We start from the raw sequence: 23,455 nt of genomic DNA on the forward strand, positions 1-23,455 counted from the left end.
GAGCTGTCAACTTGCAACTTGACCCGGAGGAGAAGCAGCAGCTCGATCGGCCATTTTGGGAAAGAAGGGGCTTTTCTATCACCACGTGAGGGGTGGAGGGGTGTCCGAAAAGGGCAACAGAGCCGAGCTGAGCAAAAGGGGGGGCAAAACTCGATCAGGGAGAAGCGACTAGCTTACGAAGCCCGACACTCATTTCACATGTGCTAAACCTTAGGAAATACTGTTCAGAAGATGCCGACTGTAACCTTACCGCCGAAAGAAAACGCTCTCTTCAAGAGAATTCTGGTGAGTAATTCGGGCTCGTAGAGCCGATTGATGCGGCTGCTTTCTGGAGGATGTCCCCGGCACAATGTGCCTCTTAGTGCTGTCAAATGGAGGTTAGCTGTGAAGCTAGCTAACTTGCAGAGCTCGGTGTGTGCATGGCCTGATCTGATGCAAATGCATACGTTTTAGAAACAGAACCGATTTATCCAGTATTGTCTCTTAAAAGCATGCACCTCTTTATCTCAAGTATTGAACATGTACACCGTTAAAGTTGCCTATCTGTGCTAGCTTTCATTAGCAAACCCAGCTTAGCCTCAACTGGCTTAGCTAGTAAGTGGAGTTTTAAAGTAAAATTAGAGACGTGCTCCGTGTATTTCTTCACTATTTCACCCCTTACACATATTCCCATGCCTCTTATTTGTATATGCAGTCGATATTTCGTGCAGATGAGAAGATAGTACTTGATAGCTTGCCAGTTAACTAAGTTAGCTAATACGCTAGTTACTAGCACAAGTCACTCAACGTATTATTGGTCATAATATCGCGTCTGTTTACCTAAAGCACTCACTGCAAATGGTTTCCACTTGTGACTACAATTACTATCACGTATTTGTCGTTACACCGGTATTTGCGATTGATTTTTAGTTAGTTTTATTCTCCATGGCGTAATATTAAACGAATTAGCCAGCCAGCTATCTAGCTAGCTAGCTTAAGGCTAGGCTACTGAACGCAGGCCTGCTAATAACGACATGATTACTGGAGTTAGTTAGCTAACGTCTTACATGAGCACTGTGTGTGTGTATACGTTCGTAAACATAACTGTGTCTAAAAATCATTTAGTTATTTAGTTTCTTTAATGAAAGACGTTGCAAGTTTAGCTTCCAAGCTATGTTTTGCATAAGTTTGTACCCCCCCCCCCGTGTCTGACAGGCACATGGAGGATACAGCTAAGTTGCACTGATGCTGAAACTCAGGGATGTTGATGACCGGGGAATATTTTTAAATGGCTATTTAACTACTTGTTGACTTTTCGATAAAGTGTTTTGGTGTTATTAGGCTTTAAAGCAGCTTTTGTGTGACAGACAAGGATTAAGAAGTGTGTAATTGCACTAATAAGCATGCATTACGCTTCATATATATTGCATGTGTTTTAGTTTATTTACGTGCTACCGAGAGAGAGATACACTATATTGGAAAAAGTTTTGGGACACCCCCCCAATAATTGTTTTCAGGGGTTGGGCTCGGCCCCTTATTTCCAGTGAAAGGAACTCTTAATGCTTCAGCAGACCAAGACATTTTAGACAATTTCATGCTCCCAACTTTGTGGGAACAGTTTAGCGATGACCCCTTCCTGTCCCAACATGACTGCACACCAGTGCACAAAGCAAGGTCCATAAAGACATGGATGAGCGAGTTTGGTGTGGAGGAACTTCACAGAGTCTTGACCTCAACCTGATAGAACACCTTTGGGATGAAATAGTGAGATCACATGCACGTGAATGTAATATGGAGTTGACCCGCCCTTTGCAGCTATAACAACTTCAACTCTTCTGGGAAGGCTTTCCACAAGGTTTTGCAGTGTGTTTATGGGAATTTTTAACCATTCCTCTAGAAGCGCATTTGTGAGGTCAAATTTAATTCATGCTAGAGGTGTTCTATCAGGTTGAGGTCAGGACTCTGTGAAGTTCCTCCACACCAAACTCACTCATCCATGTCTTTATGGACCTTGCTTTGTGCACTGGTGTGCAGTCATGTTGGAACAGGAAGGGGACATCCTCAAACTGTTCCAACAAAGTTGGGAGCATGAAATTGTCCAAAATGTCTTGGTATGCTGAAGCATTAAGAGTTCCTTTCACTGGAACTAAGGGGCCGAGCCCAACCCCTGAATTCAATGATTTGGAGGGGTGTCCCAAAACTTTTGCCAATATAGTATATATAGATATACTTTACTGATCATTAAAGAGAAATTTAGAAAGGATTACACATATGTTTCCCCCCCTGAATGTATCAGGGCTGATACTGGTTTTAAATACTGATATACATGATATTGAATCATGTTTGACATTTTGTTCCCACTCTAAGTTTTCTGGTGTGTGTGTGTTATGGTTTGTGTGAATGTTGACGCAACAATTTTTCACATGAACACAGGACACAACTTGTCTTAAGGCCTGTTGTCATTATGCCTCTGGTGTTTTACATAACTCGGCAACAGAAGGTCTCAGAGTCGCCTCTGCTGTTGTCAGGATGTCAGTATTGGCTTAGTGTTGAGTATCAGCTCATGCTCTTATAGTGTTGTGGGGGGGGGGAAAGCAGGATCACATACCTGCTTTTAATCTTTTTGTAAATCCCTTGTACGAAGTGAGTGTTGCATTGCATTTACTTAGATTGCATTTTCACCTCATTGTGTGGCGCAGCACGATGCCGATACTAACTGAGCGCTGATTGAGTGCCTGTGTCCGTTTCCTACTGAATAATGGTACAAACGAGGGGTGCGACTTGGGGTTGTTTTTCTTTTAAATAAGTCCTATTCTTCCCTGCTCCCAAAGGCATTCTTAGCAGTTTTACCCTCTCCTGCAGTTGTTATTGTTTGCACCTGCCCTAGATGTTTTCAGACCTCGACTGATTGTTTCTGTAAACAGAGCAGATCTATATTTATTAATGCAGAAAATAAACATATCATGCTGCACAAATCCTTTTCATACCTGTCATGCATCCTGCTTGAGTCATAAGTGGACAGCGCTACGGGTGTGATCGATGTCCAAAGTATCTCGAAGGCGTGTTGTGATTCCGATCGGTCAAACCAGCTTCGGAGATGGTAGCGTGAACACGAAAGTGTTTCGATGTGTTCAGAATAGGAACAAAAACCCACCTGATCGACCGTGTCATTTCCCTAGCTGGAAAATACATAATCATTGCGAGACTGTTTGAACCTCAGGCCGAACTGTAGAGTTCTCAAGCACTAGGATAACAGATAAAGACAATAATAAACAACTGAAACTTATTTTATTTCTCGTCAGTTTTGTTAATAGACCACATGATCCACATGCATTGAAAAAGCCTTGTCTCATACATGCTTATTCATGGGACATTTTTGTCTGAAGCAGAAGATGTAATAACAGAGCTTTAAAGCTGTACTCTAGCAAAAATCAATCACAGAAAGACCATATTGCCAGGTTTAAGCAACTAAATGTCCTGTCTCTTCATTTGAGACGGGCATAATCACGATAGATGTTAACACCACCAGTGTAAACGGGGTCAGAGTTACCGAGCTTTTAACAGTCTACACTCTGCCGAGGTGTGATCACAGCCTGCTTTAAGGTAGTTGTGTGTTTAAATCCAAAACCTATATTTTCTGTCAACTTCATACACATTCACAGCATTATACATCAGTGAATCAGATAGGAAAACATGCTGCGATCTGGGAGAACCAGTCCGATGTTGCAGTGAAGGAATTCTGGCAAACGCACAAAAAAAGTGCACAGTTTAGTCATTAGTAGATTTCAGCAGAAGATTATCATCATGTACACCGATCAGGCATAACATTTATGACTACTGAGAGGTGAAGTGAATAACACTGATGATCTCCTCATCATGGCACCTGTTAGTGGGTGGGATATATTAGGCAGCAAGTGAACATTTTGTCCTCAAAGTTGATGTGTTAGAAGCAGGAAAAATGGACAAGTGTAAGGATTTAAGCAAATTTGATAAGGGCCAAACTGTGATGACTAGACAACTGGATCAGAGCATCTCCAAAACTGCAGCTCTTGTGGGATGTTCCCAGTCTTCAGTGGTCAGTATCTATCAAAAGTGGTCCAAGGAAGGAACAGTGGTGAACACGGTCATGGACGGCCAAGACTCATTGACGCGCGTGGGAAGTGAAGGCTGCCCCGTGTGATCTGATCCAACAGACGAGTTACTGTTGCTCAAATAGCTGAAGAAGTTAATGCTGGTTCTGATAGAAAGGTGTCAGAATACATAGTGCATGATGGGTCAGGGCTGTTTTGGCAGCAAAAGGGGGACCAACACAATATTATGCAGGTGGTCATAATGTTATGCCTGGTGTATGTCGTAGAAAAGTCTTTAAAGATTGTGATGTACTGATCATATCACCAATGCTCTGTGTGGTTTTTGTAAGTAATACTGTTCTAAATAGTAAACTGAAATATGAAGTACAAAAATCTGGGGTGTTTTCGTGTGACCAATCTATTTACACAAGCGTGATTCTTGGTTCATCTGTTTTTCATTTGCTGTTTATGACGACTTGAGATGATTGTGGCCTCAACCATTATACCTCTTGTATCTGGTATCGTGTCATATCAAACATTGGCACATCCTCGATTTAAACACAGTAATGTTCTTCAAGCATTTTGTATGCACGAGAAACATAACACTTGGCCGATATTTACTGATGAATATGAATTCGCCCGGTTTTAACTTTGAGCTTGGAGGTGGTTTGGAGGTAAAGTACTCAGCACACACTGACAGGTTTATTACTGCTTCATGTCGCTGTGGGAAATTCTCTGAATCCTGAGCTGGTATCTGTATGCTTTAAAAAGTGACCTGACCTTCACCTAAGTCTTATTTAACAAACACACTTAAGTAGTTTGAACAGGGAAAGGAACCTTGACGAAGCTTCACTCTTAACATTTCCGTAAAAGCTTTTTATATTCACGGTCACTCATTTTTACAGTTTATTCTTCCAAAATGATTGATTTTCATTGCATTAAAGCTGCTAGTAGATTTAAAACAATGTGATTTTAATTTTTAAACAATAATCAGGGTATACAGAAGCATGTGGAGTTATATTGAAGATATGCAGTGATTTCTTTGCGAAGCACTCTGTGTTTTCCCCATTGCTTGTTATGCTTTTTTCACTTCTCATGTTTTGCACATGTAAACCTACAGGGTGTGTTTAGTTTTTTGCTCACACAAACCAAATGCTGCACAGATGCAGCCGAAAGCAGACGTACACCTCGAACCTGCACGACTCCAGGCGTGACGTCAACACCGTGTTTTTGGAGAGCAGCGGTTTCCTCTCTGTTTGCTTTTTAAGAACGCCGCTCGTGTTTAGTTTGTAACCTCAGAACATCCTTCCATCCATGCAGGCAGACTCCATCGAGTGCAAGAGACACCCGCAGGGCTTTAGCAGTCACGTTCTGGGTTATTTTGTCATCAAGTTCCGCACGAATAGGGTTAACAGGGTCGACGTTCCATGGTATGTATTCGAAGAACACCCTGAAGTCGTCTTGTCTAGTGAAACGCTCCGAGGGTTTTCCTTTTCGAAGAGAGTTCCAGAGAGGCATAAGCACTTTAACGTCTTAGGAGTTTCTGTGACTTGCACTTTGAGGATCTTAGAGGTCTCTTAGGTTCAGGTTGTGGTGTTCTGTAGTGAAATTCAGGTTACTGGCTGAATAAATGGCACAGCGAAACTAACCCATAATTTCCTGCTGGAATAATGGCTAATGTTTACATGCTTTCCACTGGTGACCTTGATTTATGAAATCATTTGATAAGCAAAGATAAGACACTTTTGAATAGATATGAATGTTTAAATACAACTAATAATGAATACACCTCTATTCAAATGTAGCTTAAAAGTGCCTTATAGTAAAGAAAATGAATGAAATAGGATATGGTAAGAGAGAATTATAAAAAATAATAGCGGCTGTTTCAGGAAATGTACACCGATCAGGCATAACATTATGACCAGTGAGGGGTGACATGAATAACACTGATTATCTCCTTATCATGGCTCCTGTTAGTGGGTGGGATATAATTGACAGCAAGTGAACATTTTGTCCTCAAAGTTGATGAGTTAGAAGCAGGAAAAATGGGCAAGTATAAGGATTTGAGCGAGTTTGACGAAAGGCCAAATTGTGATGGCTAGACCACTGGATCAGAGCATCTCCAAAACTGCAGCTCTTGTGGGGTGTTCCCGGTCTGCAGTGGTCAGTATCTATCAAAAGTGGTCCAAAGAAGGAACAGTGGTGAAGCGGCGACAGGGTCATGGGCGGTCAAGGCTCACTGATGCACGTGGGGAGCGAAGGCTGGCCCGTGTGATCCGATCCAAGTTACTGTTGCTCAAATTTAATGCTGGTGCTGATAGAAAGGTGTCAGAATACACAGTGCATGACAGAATAGGGCTGTTTTGGCAGCAAAAGGGGGACCAACACAATATTAGGCAGGGGGTCATAATGTTAGACCATTGCAAGTATAACAGTATTTGCCTGTGATTATCGGCACTTATCTAGTCTTTGAAGTTGCCAGTCTCTGGAGTGGATGTGCCCTTACCCTGTCTGTTAAAGTCAAGGAAGGAAGAAAATGCTCTGTGGTTCATGTTCACTTCACGAGTCTGTGAGTTTGTTTTGTTTGTTTGTATGTGTGAATTTCTGTTCGACACTTCTAATGTTTTCAGTGGCATCAGTTTCCACACATAGTTGCATTTCTTTTTGCTTATAGTGTACACAAACAAACACACACACGCACAATGTACTTTTCCACTCTCACTCTGTCCTGAGTTCAGTACATGAGTACAACTTCCTGTTTTATCAGCAACAAACCAATTAAAACAACTAATGAGGAACGGCACTTTTCAGTAACGACACTGAACTCGTAAGATAATATTTTGTTTATATTTATAATATTTTGATTGTACCATCATACAAATATCAAGCCATTTCCATGATTGTTTTACGAATCTGGAAATGTGGATTTCACTCTATAAATACGTATTTGCTTTAACGTCAGTGAACGTACAGATTCTTGTAGCTATATTGTGAGTATTGTCATAGCAGTGATTTACGTTCTGAGATTTTATATACTGCCCAAGTTTTGTTGCTGGCTACTAGTGAGCATGTCGCATAAGACCTCAGATCTCAATTCAAGACCGAAGAATTTCTGGTAAAACTGTAAAGGTGTGCTGTGGTATCTGGCACCAAGATGTTAGCATCAGATCCTTTAAGTCTTAAAGGATGTACAGGACTTAAAGGATACTTTTGATAGATACTGACCACTGCAGACCGGGAACACCCCACAAGAGCTGCAGTTTTGGAGATGCTCTGATCCAGTGGTCTAGCCATCACAATTTGTCCCTTGTCAAACTCGCTTGAATCCTTACGTTTGCCCATTTTTCCTGCTTCTAACACATCAACTTTGAGGACAAAATGTTCACTTGCTGTCTAATATATCCCACCCACTAACAGGTGCCATGATATAATCAGTGTTATTCACTTCACCGGTCAGTGCCTGATCTGTGTAAGGACTAACCACAAGTGGTACTATTTATAAAGAGTGCTTGGCCCATACATGTCGCTACTTGTAGCCAAATGAATAATTTTTCCAACATATTTCAGGAAAATATAACTGATTTTGCTATCTATTTATATTGCTCTTGTAGTCTACAATATCTAGCATCAGAAGGAATCGCTTTGACCCTCCAGCTTGCATCTGTATTTAATTGGAGTAATTTCCCTATCGTGTATAATGTACTCTCAGAAACTGTAAACAAGCAAGCAAAAGGAAACCTTCATATCTAGGGTTATTTAAACATTGCTCAGTGTTTAATGTGAAACTCGAGTTTCAGTTGTATCAGGTTTCCTCTCAAGATGAAATGTACAAGATATTCTAAGTTTTAATAACCACTCTATTTCCTTCTTTGTAGAGATGCTATGAGCACAAGCAGTACAGAAATGGGCTGAAGTTCTGCAAGCAGATTTTGTCTAACCCCAAGTTTTCTGAGCATGGAGGTAAGACACACTCTCGTGCACTCTGACACACACACACATGGCACATCCTCTACATCAAGAGTGTATTCATGTGCATCGTAACCACATAAAACACTGCAGACACTAATAGTGGCCTCACTATTCATTATCTGTCTATTATTATATATTATTATTGTTATTATTCCTGTTCATGAGCACAAAGCTCCTTATCTACAGAAGGAGAAATAATTTTGAGTTTCTTTACATTCAGTGGGCTTAAAGCTACCTATCTGTTGATGTGTGTTGTAATGTTTGTCATCTGTTTTGCTAAAGAACCCGGGCATTTTTTTTTCTTCATAATAATAAACTGTAAGCAACTTTTTACTAATCAGCAAGAAATCATTTGTGTGGCTTGTGGGCATAATGTCTCTTGTGGTCACGTAATGTTCATTACTGTAGTCGTGCATTATCAGATTTAACAAAATGAGCTACTAGCTACATACACTCAACTGTCACAGATAATCTCTGCTACTTCCTTCTAAGTGATCATCTTACTGCCACACACACTCGAGAGGTCATATATGACCATGGTTATAATTTTTTTCGTCGAACAGTTAATGGGAACTGACCAAGTTTTGAATAAGAAGATAAAGAACTGACCTGCCACAGGATTGGTCCAAGGCATAATTCGAACCATTCATTTGGATTTATTTATTAACGTAATTTACATAGAATCTACATTCAGATGTTGCTTCTGTTGTTGTCACTGAAATTGAACATCGAATATGAATGGTTTCTGTCGTTTTCTTGCTTGCTGGTGTGGATGTAGTGTTGCAGTTGTGCCAAAGGGAGCTTTAAACATTTATGCATTTGGCAGATCCCTTTATTCAAATTGATTTAGGCCTGAGATAGATCCAGAGCTGTTCAGCTGAGAGATCAGGACCGTGGCTCGCTGACGGGTCCAGGATTCAGAACCATACATTTACTATGTTTATCATTCGTGGGTTTTTTTCACGTGTGACTGTTTTCGCAGAGACGCTGGCGATGAAGGGGTTGACACTCAACTGCTTGGGGAAGAAGGAAGAGGCGTACGATCTTGTCCGCCGTGGGCTAAGAAATGACCTCAAGAGCCATGTCTGTATCCTTAACACAAGCAGAGACACATTTTCAATCGAGCACAGGTGATAAAATTGACAGTTGAGCTGTGTGTGTGTGTGTGAGAGAGAGATTGTGAGAGAGACTACTGCTACTGTTGCTGAGAAGGGTGGACATGGGCCAGGATTCCTGCCCTGAGCCTGACCTCAGTTGTACCGACTCAGCTAGCTGATACACACACACACAGATATACAGCAGACCACATTTTTCTCATTATGTACATCCTCTGTGTACAGGCTGAGAAGTCGTTACTAAGTGTTTCTAATTTTAGTGTAGTTAAATATAGGCCCTGTAGTTTGTTTTCAGGGGTTAGTTCCTCTATGTGAGTGTAAGCAGAGCCTCATTAAGGGTCAGGTTGATGAATAAAGCTTCTGAGCCGTGGTTAGTTTTGCCTTAACACCGTTCTCCAGGCTGGCACGTGTACGGTTTGCTTCAGCGCTCTGATAAGAAGTACGACGAGGCCATTAAGTGCTACAGGAACGCTCTGAAATGGGACAAAGACAACCTGCAGATCCTGAGAGACCTTTCCCTGCTGCAGATCCAAATGAGGGACCTAGAGGGCTACAGGGTAGGTGTGTGTGTGTGTGTATAAGAGAGTGTGCTGTGAATGTTTTTCTTTGATAACTGGCAAAAGTTCTTTAAGGTAACCCTGGTAAGTCTAGTTGCGGTGTCATCAAATTCACGTAAGCAGTATGTTGAGTCGAGTTAATTAATTTAACACAACAGGTTTGCTGACTAAATTTCAGTTATTATCGTCAGATTTCATTCCTTCACATTGATTTTGTTCTATATCAGCAAAGTATTATTGACAAGTCCCTTGGCACATAGCCCGATAGCCTCAGCAAGACTGAAATAGACTCTTTTTGTAAAAATGAAGCAGCTTTGATATTGAAGGTGATATTAATTTTGGAAACAGAGACCTGACCTTGTATTGGACTTTGTGATTAGATAATCGTATTTTAAGGCATTCATATGCAATTGCAATGGGAAATATTAAGCACTACTTTACTCCGAAACACCAGCTGCACGAATAAGAAATATCTACAGCTCACCTCGTGCAGCAGGATAGATTCATTCAACGCTTTTGCTTTGGCAGCGTCGTAGCATTATTCCTAACGCTGTCAAATCTCCAGCAGCTTCCAAGCTGAATGGATCTGCAATGTGTTTTCTTTATCCTTTATCTTTATCAGGAGTGATGTGTTCGAGCCCCGTTTGTAGCTGTTTTAGAATAACCTGGAGGTCTGCAAACCTTAATAATCATGCAAGAGAAAGGGATGCATCTGTCTGCTGCAGATATGCATTACAGAGCTTTAAGGCTGTAAAGCAGAACATGTTTATACACAATCTGTGTAATGTAAGACGCTAGGGAGAAGAATTAAAATGAACTAGACCACTAGTGGTGCAATGTTGTCAAAGAACAACACTTTCTTAGTCGTAACATGAAATGAAAAGGATTAGACTGAAATTAAGGAATAAACCTTAAACCTTAAACTTATCCAAGAAACAAAATTTTTCCCAGTCCTGTTTCCTTAACACTGAAACCTGCTTACAATGGAAGTCTATATCCACACTCACCAGCCACATATATGAGAACAACTGTACCCTGTAGGAGAGAACAGCCAGACTGACAGGAACCACTTTTTTGCAACTTTGGTGGTTGGAAAAACATCTGAATGCACAAAATGCTTGAGAGACCTCTCCTGTTTTTCTCTCCTGTCAGGACACCTAGGACAGGGCTCTGAGGCGACAGCTGGACCATTAAAGACTGGAAAAATACCAGCGATGTTTATTATTCTTACATATTAATTATATCTGGGATGCTGCCTCTTTAAGAGCATATTCTGGTTCTGAGGTCAAGTTTAATCTCACAGAAATAACAAAGCTTTAGTCATTTTCTGATGATTTTACACAAGGTTGGATTCTCAAATCTCTTGGCACCCAGTTGCAACTAGCACTGAAAAGCAAATAAACAACCTACCTGAGGTTTCATGTCCTGCCAGGAGCTGCCGTAACATGCCTCAACTTTTAATGTTGAGTGACATTAAGAGGAAACCTTTCATTTGTGAAATGAATCATTCTAAAAATTCTTGATTATCACTGTACAACACCATGCTTCTTATTAATAGTCACTATTAGGAAAGGAAGAGCTTTTTTTCAACTGTGTGTGTGTGTGTGTGTGTGTGTGTATAGGAGACCCGGTACCAGCTGCTGCAGTTACGACCTGCTCAGCGGGCATCATGGATCGGTTACGCCATTGCATACCACCTACTGGAGGACTACGAGATGGCCGCCAAGATTATCGAAGAGTTTCGGAAAACGCAGCAGGTAACTGTCAGACACTCACACACACAAACAGCATGGTGAAGTGAGTAGTTACAGCAGGGGAGCTTTTGAGGTGGAGGTGATGATTTTCAGATTATTAAATGATTCTGAACACTAATTTGAATTGAATGGAGGCCTGAACAAAGGAATATCACTGATCGAGGTCAGGAGTTTGGTAGAATACATAACGTCTGCGCTATAACCTGGACGTCACTGTGGCGGGTTGCCTGGCAGCACAGTTCTCTCAGGCACTCCCATTTCCTGACTTTGTCCCAGCATCCATCTCCATGTTCACAGGAAGTTGTGTGCCGGTATGCAGAAACACACTTGAACACTTGTTAACAAATCAGTCAGCAACTAATATACCGTTATATACCAAAAAATATGACTTGTGAATTGGAAGTGTCATTTTATCACAAGGGTTTGTATGTTATTTAGTTGCTTTAAATTGTAGCTTGTGAATGTATTATCTACCGTGACTTTATAAATCAGTTGCAAAGTTAGTTCGCATATGTTTTTCTACATTTTTTTTGTTTAACCACAAAAATGGGAACCTTTGTACTGCAGCCAGCCACTTCATCTACAGCCATGAAGTAGTATTACTGTTAAAAAATAGAATTGCATTCAACATGCATTAACAGTATCTCTCTCTCTCTCTTTCTCTCTCTCATACACACACTGTCTATCTGTGTGTACATAAATATGCAGACTTCTCCAGATAAAGTGGATTATGAATACAGTGAGCTGTTGCTGTATCAGAATCAGGTGCTAAGAGAGGCTGGGCTCCTCAAAGAGGCTCTAGAGCACCTCACTACCTACGAGAAACAGATCTGTGACAAGCTGGCTGTGGAAGAGACCAGAGGTACACACGCTTGCACCTTTTCTACAGATTCGACCTGTGTCCAATCTGTTTTATTTTTCCTTTTGCCACATTAGGAGTGTGAAGAACTGGTTTGCCCTTTTGTGTATATACATGTCAGTAAATACTGAGGGTGATGGTGAGGTATAACACCGAAGACAAACCCATTCAGGGAAGGAAAAAACTAGAAAGCAGTAATCCAGTTTCTCTCCCCTAAAAGAAAATTAATAAAGGAAATGTTTGTTTTAATATCATTTTGGTCCTGAGGATATTGTTCACTTTATTGCTCTTGCATGTGAGCGTTGTTGTGAATGTTCATTCAGATGTTTTGTCAGCGATGGCCACTGTGACCATCTCAGTTTGCTCTGATGCTGTTAGAGGAAAAGTAAGAATATATACACTATATTGCCAAAAGTATTCGCTCACCTGCCTTGACAAGTGACATCCCATTCCTAATCCATAGGGTTCAATATGACGTCGGTCCACCCTTTGCAGCTATAACAGCTTCAACTCTTCTGGGAAGGCTGTCCACAAGGTTTAGGAGTGTGTTTATGGGAATTTTTGACCATTCTTCCAGAAGCGCATTTGTGAGGTCACACACTGATGTTGGACGAGAAGGCCTGGCTCTCAGTCTCTGCTCTAATTCATCCCAAAGGTGTTCTATGGGGTTGAGGTCAGGACTCTGTGCAGGCCAGTCAAGTTCATCCACACCAGACTCGGTCATCCATGTCTTTATGGACCTTGCTTTGTGCACTGGTGCACAGTCATGTTGGAAGAGGAAGGGGCCAGCTCCAAACTGTTCCCACAAAGTTGGGAGCATGGAATTGTCCAAAATGTCTTGGTATGCTGAAGCATTCAGAGTTCCTTTCACTGGAACTAAGGGGCCAAGCCCAGCTCCTGAAAAACAACCCCACACCATAATCCCCCCTCCACCAAACTTTACACTTGGCACAATGCAGTCAGACAAGTACCGTTCTCCTGGCAACCTCCAAACCCAGACTGGTCCATCAGATTGCCAGATGGAGAAGCGCGATTCGTCACTCCAGAGAACGCGTCTCCACTGCTCTAGAGTCCAGTGGCGGCGTGCTTTACACCACTGCATCCGACGCTTTGCATTGCACTTGGTGATGTATGGCTTGGATGCAGCTGCTCGGCCATGGAAACCCATTCCATGAAGCTCTCTGCGCACTGTTCTTGAGCTAATCTGAAGGCCACATGAAGTTTGGAGGTCTGTAGCGATTGACTCTGCAGAAAGTTGGCGACCTCTTCGCACTATGCGCCTCAGCATCCGCTGACCCCGCTCCGTCAGTTTACGTGGCCTACCACTTCGTGGCCGAGTTGCTGTCGTTCCCAAACACTTCCACGTTCTTATAATACAGCTGACAGTTGACTGTGGAATATTTAGGAGTGAGGAAATTTCACGACTGGATTTGTTGCACAGGTGGCATCCTATCACAGTTCCACGCTGGAATTCACTGAGCTCCTGAGAGCGACCCATTCTTTCACAAATGTTTGTAAAAACAGTCTGCATGCCTAGGTGCTTGATTTTATACACCTGTGGCCATGGAAGTGATTGGAACACCTGATTCTGATTATTTGGATGGGTGAGCGAATACTTTTGGCAATATAGTGTATTTGCACTATTTAATGGTAGCGTGTGTATGTAGGGGAGCTACTGCTGAGCCTGGGCCGTTTCGAGGAATCAGCAGACGTGTACAGAAGACTACAAGAGAGGAACCCCGAGAACTGGTCTTATTACCATGGCCTGGAAAAAGCCCTCAAACCTGGTACTTGCATCTCATACAGTGATAAATGGAGAGGCATGCTGAAAACTGTAAACATACAACCTGTATCTCAGTTGTGTCTGTGTGTGTTACAGCCACTACAGAGGAGAAGCTGAAGATATATGAGGAGGCCTGGGTGAAGTTTCCGAAAGGCTTGGTGCCTCGCAGGCTACCGCTCAACTTCCTTTCTGGTAAGTAATGCCAGCTGTAAAACCTTCAGCTGTTGTTGCGTGTGTGTGTGTTATGTTTTGTTCAAAAAAACATCACCCACTTGCTGCTGAGAGAGTATTAAAAATGGCTTTCTTATTTAGGTGAGAAGTTTCGGGAGTGTCTGGATAAGTATTTAAGAATGAACTTTAGCAAAGGCTGCCCTCCGGTCTTCACTACACTCAAACCATTATACCAAGACAAAGACAAGGTGAGAAAATGTTAGATTTTGAAAGTGCTCGTACTTTTGACGTTTTGACACGTGCCCTTATGCTGGGTAACTTGTGAAAAGTCCAAACAGCTGAAGGTGGTGAAAAATCTCAGGGGAATCATCATGTCAAAGAGCCTCAGAACTAAAAATATGTTCACACTGAACATGCTCTGTCACATACGGCAGAATGTATGGCAAGGTCCTCTAGTTCAATAAGCAAACGAATAAAGTAAATTACACCGTACAGGCCTTAGTACTCATATTCGTCACTATGCACTTGGAGTATCGCTGCCCTTTATTTGAAAAAAATAAATAACTGGATGTTTTCATTTGTTTGTTTAGGGGCAAGCATGACAACCTCCTTGCTATTGTTGCTGTGAACATTTTTCCTGACTAAACGACTCCATACAAAGGGCAAGGGGGATAAACAGATGTGATGAAATAGTTTGTGACTTGATTTGCACTTCTGTGGCATGAAGTTGCATGGTGTTGGGTGTAGATACTGTAGGTTTTAATTCAGGGAAAGGTAGAGTTATGGATTTTACTCATCACTCAGGAAAGTACTCTTGCTAAAGAAGACATCTACACACATTTACAGATATTTACACATCTTTATACACACAGCTGCTTAAATCCAGACACTCTCTCTCTCTCTCTCTCTCTCTCTCTCTCTCTCTAAACAGAGAAGGTGGTGGTAAAATGGAAGCAGTTAAATGAATAAAAAAATCTGACGTGTGTCTTCTGTTTCCTTTATTTGCAGGTGGCAATAATTGAAGAATTAGTAGTAGGTTTTGAAACGTCTTTAAATAGCTGCAGAATGTTTAATCAAAACGGTAAGTTCAACATTACAGCTTTTTTTCCCCTTTTGTCAACTGTTCATGTTTCCTGGTGTCTGATTTGGTGTTTTGTTGTCATTCAGATGATGGAAAGGAGGAGCCGCCCACCACGTTACTCTGGGTGCAGTACTTCCTGGCACAGCACTACGATCAGATTGGGCAGCAGACGCTTGCACTAGAGTACATCAATGCCGCAATAGAGAGCACGCCAACGCTCATCGAGCTCTTCCTAGTCAAAGCCAAGATATATAAGGTTTTTGCGAACACACGTTTTCTGTACTAATAGTGATTTGATCAAGTGTAGAAAATTTGTAAAAATTTAAATGTGTTTCTGGCGAAGTTTAATCTGGGACGGGGGAAAAAAGGTTATTGTATTGGTAATTAGTAGGGCTGGGCAACAATTAAAATTTTTAATTGCGATTAATCGCATGATTGTCATGAGTTAACGCACGTCAGACGCGTCATTACGTTTATCCCAAGCCTTTCTCACATTTTGGGTCTCTTCTACCCACAGCATGCTGGGAACATCCGGGAAGCAGCTCGCTGGATGGATGAGGCTCAGGCTCTGGACACCGCTGACCGCTTCATTAACTCAAAATGCGCCAAGTACTTGCTCAAAGCAGGCCTGGTTAAAGAAGCAGAGGAGATGTGCTCAAAGTTCACACGGGTACGGGTTTGTTTGTTTTTAAAAACATTTTTATTATATTTGTCTATTAAATGTAAACTGTAAATGTTTATTTGAAAATAATATAACATTTCTCATTTTCTCTTCTCCAGGAGGGGGCGTCGGCGGTAGAGAACCTGAACGAGATGCAATGCATGTGGTTTCAGACAGAGTGTGCGCTGGCATATAAATCTATGAAGAAATATGGGGACGCACTCAAAAAATGCCACGAGATCGAGAGGGTGAGTTCCTGTATTTCTTCATACTCTTTCTGGCGACATGTTATTAATACAGTCTGTTTTAATCGTCCAGAAGATTTGTTTATCCGTACAAGTGAAATGCTGCTGGTTTCTCACAGACTTAGTAAGCATTGCTAGTGTGAATTTATAGTGTGCACTGTCCTGCAAATTTGTAATACTTTGAGCCCTCTGCTGCCTGCAAGATGAACTGCAAAAAAATAAAAGCTTGACAAGCCTTCCTCTTTTACTGATCCAAGTTGTTTATTAGTGTCATATATGCCTCATGAGTTGCCTTTTAAGGAAAAGGGGCAGTGATGACGACATTATATCAGCTGAGTGTTTATAAATAATACACAATGTGCTGTAATGGAGTAACAATCCAAATAAGGGGAAAATTGACAGTTTTTAGAGAAAAAGGAAAATCAGTAGCTTTGATATAGCTGATTGATATCTAATATTTGCTGTTATAATGTGTGTGCTAACATTTTTGTAGCGAAGATGATCATGTTAATGTTGCCTTTGTGCATCTTCCCTGCTGTAGCACTTTGTGGAGATAACAGACGATCAGTTTGACTTCCATACGTACTGCATGCGGAAGATGACGCTTCGCTCGTATGTAGACCTGTTAAAGCTGGAGGACGTGCTGCGCATGCACCCGTTCTACTACAAAGCTGCAAGCACCGCCATCCAAATCTACCTCAACCTGCATGATAACCCTCTGACCGATGACAGCAAGGAGCTACAGGCTGATACCGGTAACGGAAACACGTACACACAAACACACAAGCTTAATCTTAAGAAATACAGGCTGATATTGATATCACAATACATACCTAAAACACTCGTGGGAATGGAGGTTGAAATGATAGCAAGGAGCTTTAGGTTGTTATTGAACACACAGAGAGAGAGAGAGAGAGAGTCAGACATTAACCTGAGGGATTGCATATAATTGCTGCACACATTTTAACAGAGAACTAATACAGAGGATGCTCCCTGTGTGTGTGTTCTCATAGGTAACCTTACGGACAAAGAGCTGAAGAAGCTGCGGAACAAGCAGAGGCGAGCACAGAAGAAAGCTCAGCTGGAGGAAGAAAAGAAGAATGCTGAGAAAGAGAAGCAGCTCAAGAACCAGAAAAAGAAAAAAGAAGATGATGACGAGGAGATCGGAGGCCCCAAAGAGGAACTTATACCAGAAAAGCTGGCTAAGGTGTGTGTGTGTGTGTGTTTATGTAGTGGTTTAAGTAGAGACCATAGTGTGGACCTTAAAGTGTCTGTATGTGCATGAGCTTTTTTTATAAAAAATAAAAAAAACCCAAAGAGGAACTCTGTGTGAACTCCAGTTTTTTGTTTTTTTTGGGGAAAGAAAACTGATTTGGTTTTATTTTTAGTAACCAAATCTACATCTCTGTTCTGTTTTTACTTTCTCTGTTCAGGTGGAAAACCCATTAGATGAGGCCGTAAAGTTTCTGATTCCTTTGAAAAACCTGGTGAAGAATAAGATCGAGACTCACCTCCTGGCCTTTGAGATCTACTTCAGAAAAGGTAGAGGAAATGCTTTTAATAAAGCAAATTATTACTACATTAAACACATTGTTGGTAAAAAAAAAACACAACTGGCAATACATTAGATTTTTTTTTTTTTTTTTTTTTTATCAAACAGACCATCTCACATTTAACATCAGGGTTTTTTTGTTATTATTTAATAAGCTTTAGGTTAAACTATTGCATGTATTACACCTTGCTGTATTAGTTTGAGCAGAGCATCTCCAAAACTGCAGCTCTTGTGGGGTTTTCCCGGTCTGCAGTGGTCAGTATCTATCAAAAGTGGTCCAAGAAAGGAACAGTGGTGAACCGGCGGACAGGGTGATGGGCGGCCAGATCCGATCCAACAGACGAGCTACTGTTGCTCAAATTGCTGAAGAAGTTGATAGAAAGATATAAAGGTCTGAGAATACACCCAGTGCATGATGGGTCAGGGCTGTTTTGGCAGCAAAAGGGGGACCAATACGATATTAGGCTGAATGTTATGCCTGGTCAGAGTATTTAGTAACTGGTACTTTCATTCACTCTCTCTCACACACCCCAGGTTTCTGGTGTCTATATTCTTTTGGATGACTGATAAATAAGAAGAATTTTCAGTCATTTATGAATCAACAACAATATCAGTACTCTTCAGATCAGAAGATTCTATGATTAGCCTTCCACACTACAAGATCATTTGTGGTTGAACTCCTGGTGTGGAAATCTGCACCTTTTTATTTTTTAAATAGGAAATCTGCTTTAAAACAAGACGTTTGTCGAATGCGCCTTTTTTTTTTTTTGCCGAATGCGAGGTTTTTTTTCTCTTTGGTAATTCAGTGTTCTATTAATAAGAAGGTATACAGAACACATTGCAATAAAAGAACAAGAAACATATCTGACAGCCATTACCCCATAGCCTTCTCCTTCCCTTAGCCAATCCATCACACATCAGGACTTAGGGAGAGGTATATATTTGAAACATAAGACAAAATAAATATGTACCTGTAGATAAACAACAAAAAAATAGTACTAATAATAACAGATGTAACAGCAGTAAATTAAACAGCCAGGATCTCCCTGACTGTAGATATTCACTTCTTGTACATGGATAAAGTTACCGGTTTACAGTGATTAGTCTGCACAGATGACAGTTCCAGATAAAGTATCTGATAAATGAGATAAATTTAATGTTTTTATCTGCTGTTTGGTTTTCAGACAAGTTCTTGTTAATGCTGCAGTCGGTGAAGAGGGCTTACGCTATAGATCCAGATCACCCCTGGCTTCATCAGTGTCTAGTGCGCTTCTTCAAAAGAGGTAAAAACATTAATGCCATTATTACACTTCCTTTGTTTTAAACATGTTCTCTCTAATCGGTCGTCTTTTATTGACTTGTTATTCACAGTATCGGAGGCTAAAGATTTGGCAGAGCCGGTGCGCATAGTTCTCAAGCAGGAAATCTCTCGGTTGTTCGGTGACAGCAATGCCAAGAGCTTCAACCAAGCCTTCCTTAGCAAGCACTCAAACTCAATCCCTCACCGATTTGCAGGTGCGTAAACACGAACAAACTCGGGTTTAAATTACATAGACGCGCTTAACGTGACGTGCAATGTACAGGACTAACTTTCTATGTCTCCTCTGTCACCTTTTGAAGCTGCCAAAGGCATGTTCTACTTAGACCCTTCGACTCAGAAGAAGGCAGTGGAGCTTGCTGCAGCACTGGACGAATCGCTTAATAACAGAAACATTCAGGTAAATCCAGTTAAAGTTAAAGATAAGCTACTGTAGCTGAGCAAAGTCCCAGGGCTCCGTGCCTCAGAACCATCCTGTACTGAACTGGCCGCTTCATTTCTTTTACTTCTGTAACATCTGCTGCTTTTGGGTTATCCTGTCTGTGTATTTCATATAAATATAACAAAATAATCATGAGCATTAAGAATATCAGTTACACCGACAGCAAGTATCCTGTATTAGCTAAAAATGGATTTTCCAAACACCAGATGCTCAAAAGAAGAAATAGAATGTTTTGTGGGAAAGAAACGGCTATAAAAAACTACTAACCTGGCAGCAAATTTATATGCCACAGCTTATATATGCCACATAAGCATTTAGCTTATCATGTGCCTGGCTTGAAACACACACTCTTTACTGATATATTTTATTAGTATTATTATTGTTGTTATTATTTTAAAATGCCCTTTTTTTGGTGTCTTAAAATACAGAATGAACAGTTGTGTAAGAAATGCACCACTTTTGCCAGAGCAAATCAGCTAAAGCTCTATGACACCATAGTTTAATTTGCTTCTTAATTGATTTATTATGATCAGATTTTTAGTTTGGACATGACCTAATGGAGTTATAAAGGGTCGTTGTTGGTCATGGCACCACAAAGTAAAATGTACACATTTACAAAAAACCAAAGTGTAAACAAAAAGATTCTGTGACAGTGAGTAGGTGAGAACGGTGTGTAGTTCTGGAGGAGGAAATTGTTACTCGCTTTTATTGCTTGTAAGAGAGACCTGTTGTGTCCAGTGCTGAATATGTGGGATTTGGGGGTGGGTGGGGAGTCTTTATTGGTCACATTTTCATTATAGCTTTTCATGATAACCTTGTTAGGAAGTTGGGGTCAGAACACATGGTCAGCCATGTCATAGCATCCCTGGAGCAGAGAGGGACCTTGCTCAAGGGCCTAACAGTGGCAGCTTGGCAGTGCTGGGGATTGAACCCCTAACTTCTGATCAAGAACCACTGCCACCAGTCCACCATTACTGTGTACCTATAACTTGCCAAAATGTGGACTTTTCTAGCTTGACCTTGACATAGTGATTTTCCTGTTTCAAAAACATTTGCATTAGACACCATATTCTGGTACAATGGCTGTACTCTTGGTACTGGCTTAACAGTAATTCTCAGAATATCACTGTATTGAAATGATCCGGTAATACAGAAGTTTTTGTAGTTTTCCATCCAATTTCCGACAGAATGGTAACCAAATGTGGTTGTTATCTTTCCAGGGGAAGTTCACGGTTAGTTTACTTGCTTCAGAAGTCGAAATCCCCGTAGTTCCTTTGCACATGCGTCCAACTGTAGTGTTTAGTCCTGTGACTAAGTGCAGTGTGTGTGACTTGTAATCCTGTTATTGCTCCAACTCCAGACGTTACACAATATTATTTCCTGTAAAAGTACTGACATGCAAACAACCCTACTGAGCGCAGAAACTGAACTTCTCAAATTGAAAGGTCACTAAGAATGTCAGTTTATTTAATTCTGTTTTGTATTTTAATTTGTTTGACATTACCTGAGTTTTTAAGTAGTCAGCACTCTGCCAGACTTTTGATTCAGAGGAATGAAAACACAATAATGACTGAAACGGAAATGCTTTAATGGACTGAGTTCTGATTTGACTGTGTGACACGACCCTGAATAATCTCGGCATGCTTTTCTTTTTCTACATAGATCTGCACAGAGGTGTTGGAGAGCCTGCGTGACGGCAGGCTGGGAGAAGCCACAGAGACGGCCGAGTCGTACCGGGCAGAGTGTCACAAGATCTACCCGTACACGCTGGCCTTCATGCCTCCCGGCTATGAGGAAAACACGAAGATTGCCGTAAATGGGGACCTCTCCACGGAAACCGAGGAGCTAGCCAATGACATGTGAACACCTGAAAAAGGGGATGGGGCTAAGGGAGCAAGGGGGCAGAGAAGGAGGAGGTGTAACGGCGCCATTTTTCAAACACCCAAGATGACATGTTGCTGAATTTCCCACGTCCTGTTCACCCCCTGAAATCGGGATCGGGACCGAGAGGCGACGAGGGCGTCTGCAGAGAGGAGGACGTGAGGGGAGGGGGGAGGAGGAGGAGGAAGAAGAAGAATAAAATGGCCATTTTACTTTTTTAACCTTGCTGATGACTACTCTCTAACTGAAACCTAGACGACACGCAAACGCTCTGTTGTGAACCGTGTCTGAAGGCGGCGAGCTACAAAGTGTGGGTTAATTAACTGTGCAAAAACAAAAGGCGAATCCCATAGTCAACCAACCGAGCTCACTCAAACCCATCTTTCCCCCCTCTGTTTTAAAGAGTAATTTATATGAAAAATAAAAACGGCATAAAACGAGTTTTGGCGCGCCGAGTTGGTTTTGTGTTGGCGTGAAATGGCACTGAAGTCTGTAGTAATGAGTAAGGAGCGGGTTTGGCATGTGGGGAGGTGAAGAGGGGGGTTGTAACCAAGGGGGTGGAGTCTAAGTATTCTGCTTGGTTTTTTTTTTTGTTTTTTGTTTTTTGTTTTTTTTTTTTAATATTAATATGCTGATGTGACTCGTATCTCATCTTTTTATACTTCGTTATCGTTGAGGTTTGGCTGAGTGGGAGCTAATTTGAAGGTAGTTTCTAGGACCTCAAATCAAAGTCTCAATCAGCAAGTGCTCCCTGTTCTTCATTTAAAGCGATTAGAACAGCGGCGATGGTAGAGCGTAATCAGCAACCTTGGGTAAACCGTAAAGGTAAATCTGCTCTCTTCTCTCTCCGCCTTGATCGCTCTCCTTAAAGGGATACTCCAGCATTTTCAACCCATCTACCACCATCAGTAGCAAATGTTTGATTACCACAGGCAAGAATTCTGACGTTTACTTGCAAGAATGGAAAACCTGTTGACTCAAAAACCCAAGTCTAATGGGAAACAGTTGAATTCCGGCCGTAATTCAAGAGGTGCCAGCATATTTACAGGTTAGCTGCACCATTTGCTTTATTTAACTCCTTGCTGTGGTGATTTTGCCCAGATAAAATCCCCTAATGATTAAAAGACAGTTCACTTGAAGTAGAAAGGAAAAAATGCATGGCAGCGCTTTATTTTGCGCCAAAACAAGTATGCAGGACTGTAGTCTCTTCAGTTGGCTAAAACATGGAGGTCTGCTTATTATTAAGTTGCTCAAATGCCAGAATTTTGCCTTGCTGTTTTCTTCTGAAAATTTTAGCCTTCTCATATATCAACCACTCCGTCCAGGGTGTATCCTGCCTTGATGCCCGATGATGCCGGAGATAGGCAAAGGCTCCCCGTGACCCGAGGATAGATCGGATAAGCGAACATTTACTATGTGACTGAGGGGGGAAAAAAATCATTCAAAACAACATTTATACTTGAGACAGGCGTGAGGAAAATATTTCCAACACTGGAGCAATCAGATAATGCTTACTTCTCTAAAGGTATTGTTTAATTCATACAGCATTCTCTGTGTGCCTGTGGTAACAACTAATCACACATTTTCTCTGAAAATTCTAGCTTTATTACTAAATACACTTTCATGAAAACACTCCTCAGTTTCTTAAATGACTACCTTTAGTCTTTCCTTACCGATGAGTATCAAATCAGCAGGTTCTGAGCTTCACACGTTGAAATCCTTGGCTGTGACGATCGCACGTATGATACTGGAGTATCCCTTTAACCCGCTCTCTCTTGCCCCTACTTCGTTTTCAATGTGGAATGATGAGTTTGTTGTATGATAATGAATTTTTTGTAATAAAAAAAAAACAACACAAAGAATGAAAAACCATAAATTTGGTACTAGTCTATGTACATTTCGGATTGTACACTTTTTTGCCTTTTTTAGTGTATAGTCAAAGGGGTGAGAACATTTTTTTTAATTTATCGTTTATGTATTATATATACACCATCGATAAAAGACATAATTGGCGTTAT

General features: G+C 41.2%; 1 protein-coding gene across 1 annotated transcript; it reads left to right on the forward strand.

Moving 5' to 3' along the window:
• On the forward strand, window positions 1–21,877 carry naa15b (N-alpha-acetyltransferase 15, NatA auxiliary subunit b). Its single transcript, XM_058385634.1, has 20 exons — window positions 1–285; window positions 7,925–8,009; window positions 9,001–9,105; window positions 9,533–9,690; window positions 11,313–11,447; window positions 12,153–12,306; window positions 13,971–14,090; window positions 14,183–14,278; window positions 14,399–14,505; window positions 15,266–15,338; window positions 15,425–15,594; window positions 15,856–16,008; window positions 16,119–16,247; window positions 16,786–16,999; window positions 17,258–17,451; window positions 17,678–17,786; window positions 18,981–19,079; window positions 19,168–19,311; window positions 19,417–19,514; window positions 21,219–21,877. The coding sequence occupies exons 1-20, from the start codon at window positions 232–234 to the stop codon at window positions 21,417–21,419; spliced, it is 2,598 nt and encodes an 865-aa protein (XP_058241617.1). The 5' UTR covers window positions 1–231; the 3' UTR covers window positions 21,420–21,877.
• The last annotated feature ends 1,578 nt before the right edge of the window (window positions 21,878–23,455 follow it).

Source organism: Hemibagrus wyckioides, linkage group LG03, assembly GCF_019097595.1.
Source record: "Hemibagrus wyckioides isolate EC202008001 linkage group LG03, SWU_Hwy_1.0, whole genome shotgun sequence".
Classification (NCBI taxonomy): Eukaryota; Metazoa; Chordata; class Actinopteri; order Siluriformes; family Bagridae; genus Hemibagrus; species Hemibagrus wyckioides.

Bases quoted from the DNA above. Each gene is read 5' to 3' on its own strand.
- naa15b (XM_058385634.1), top strand. From the start codon at position 232: ATGCCGACTGTAACCTTACCGCCGAAAGAAAACGCTCTCTTCAAGAGA. The intron at 19,312-19,416 runs GTGCGTAAACAC...CACCTTTTGAAG, and splicing joins AATCCCTCACCGATTTGCAG to CTGCCAAAGGCATGTTCTAC. The intron at 19,515-21,218 runs GTAAATCCAGTT...TTTTCTACATAG, and splicing joins TTAATAACAGAAACATTCAG to ATCTGCACAGAGGTGTTGGA.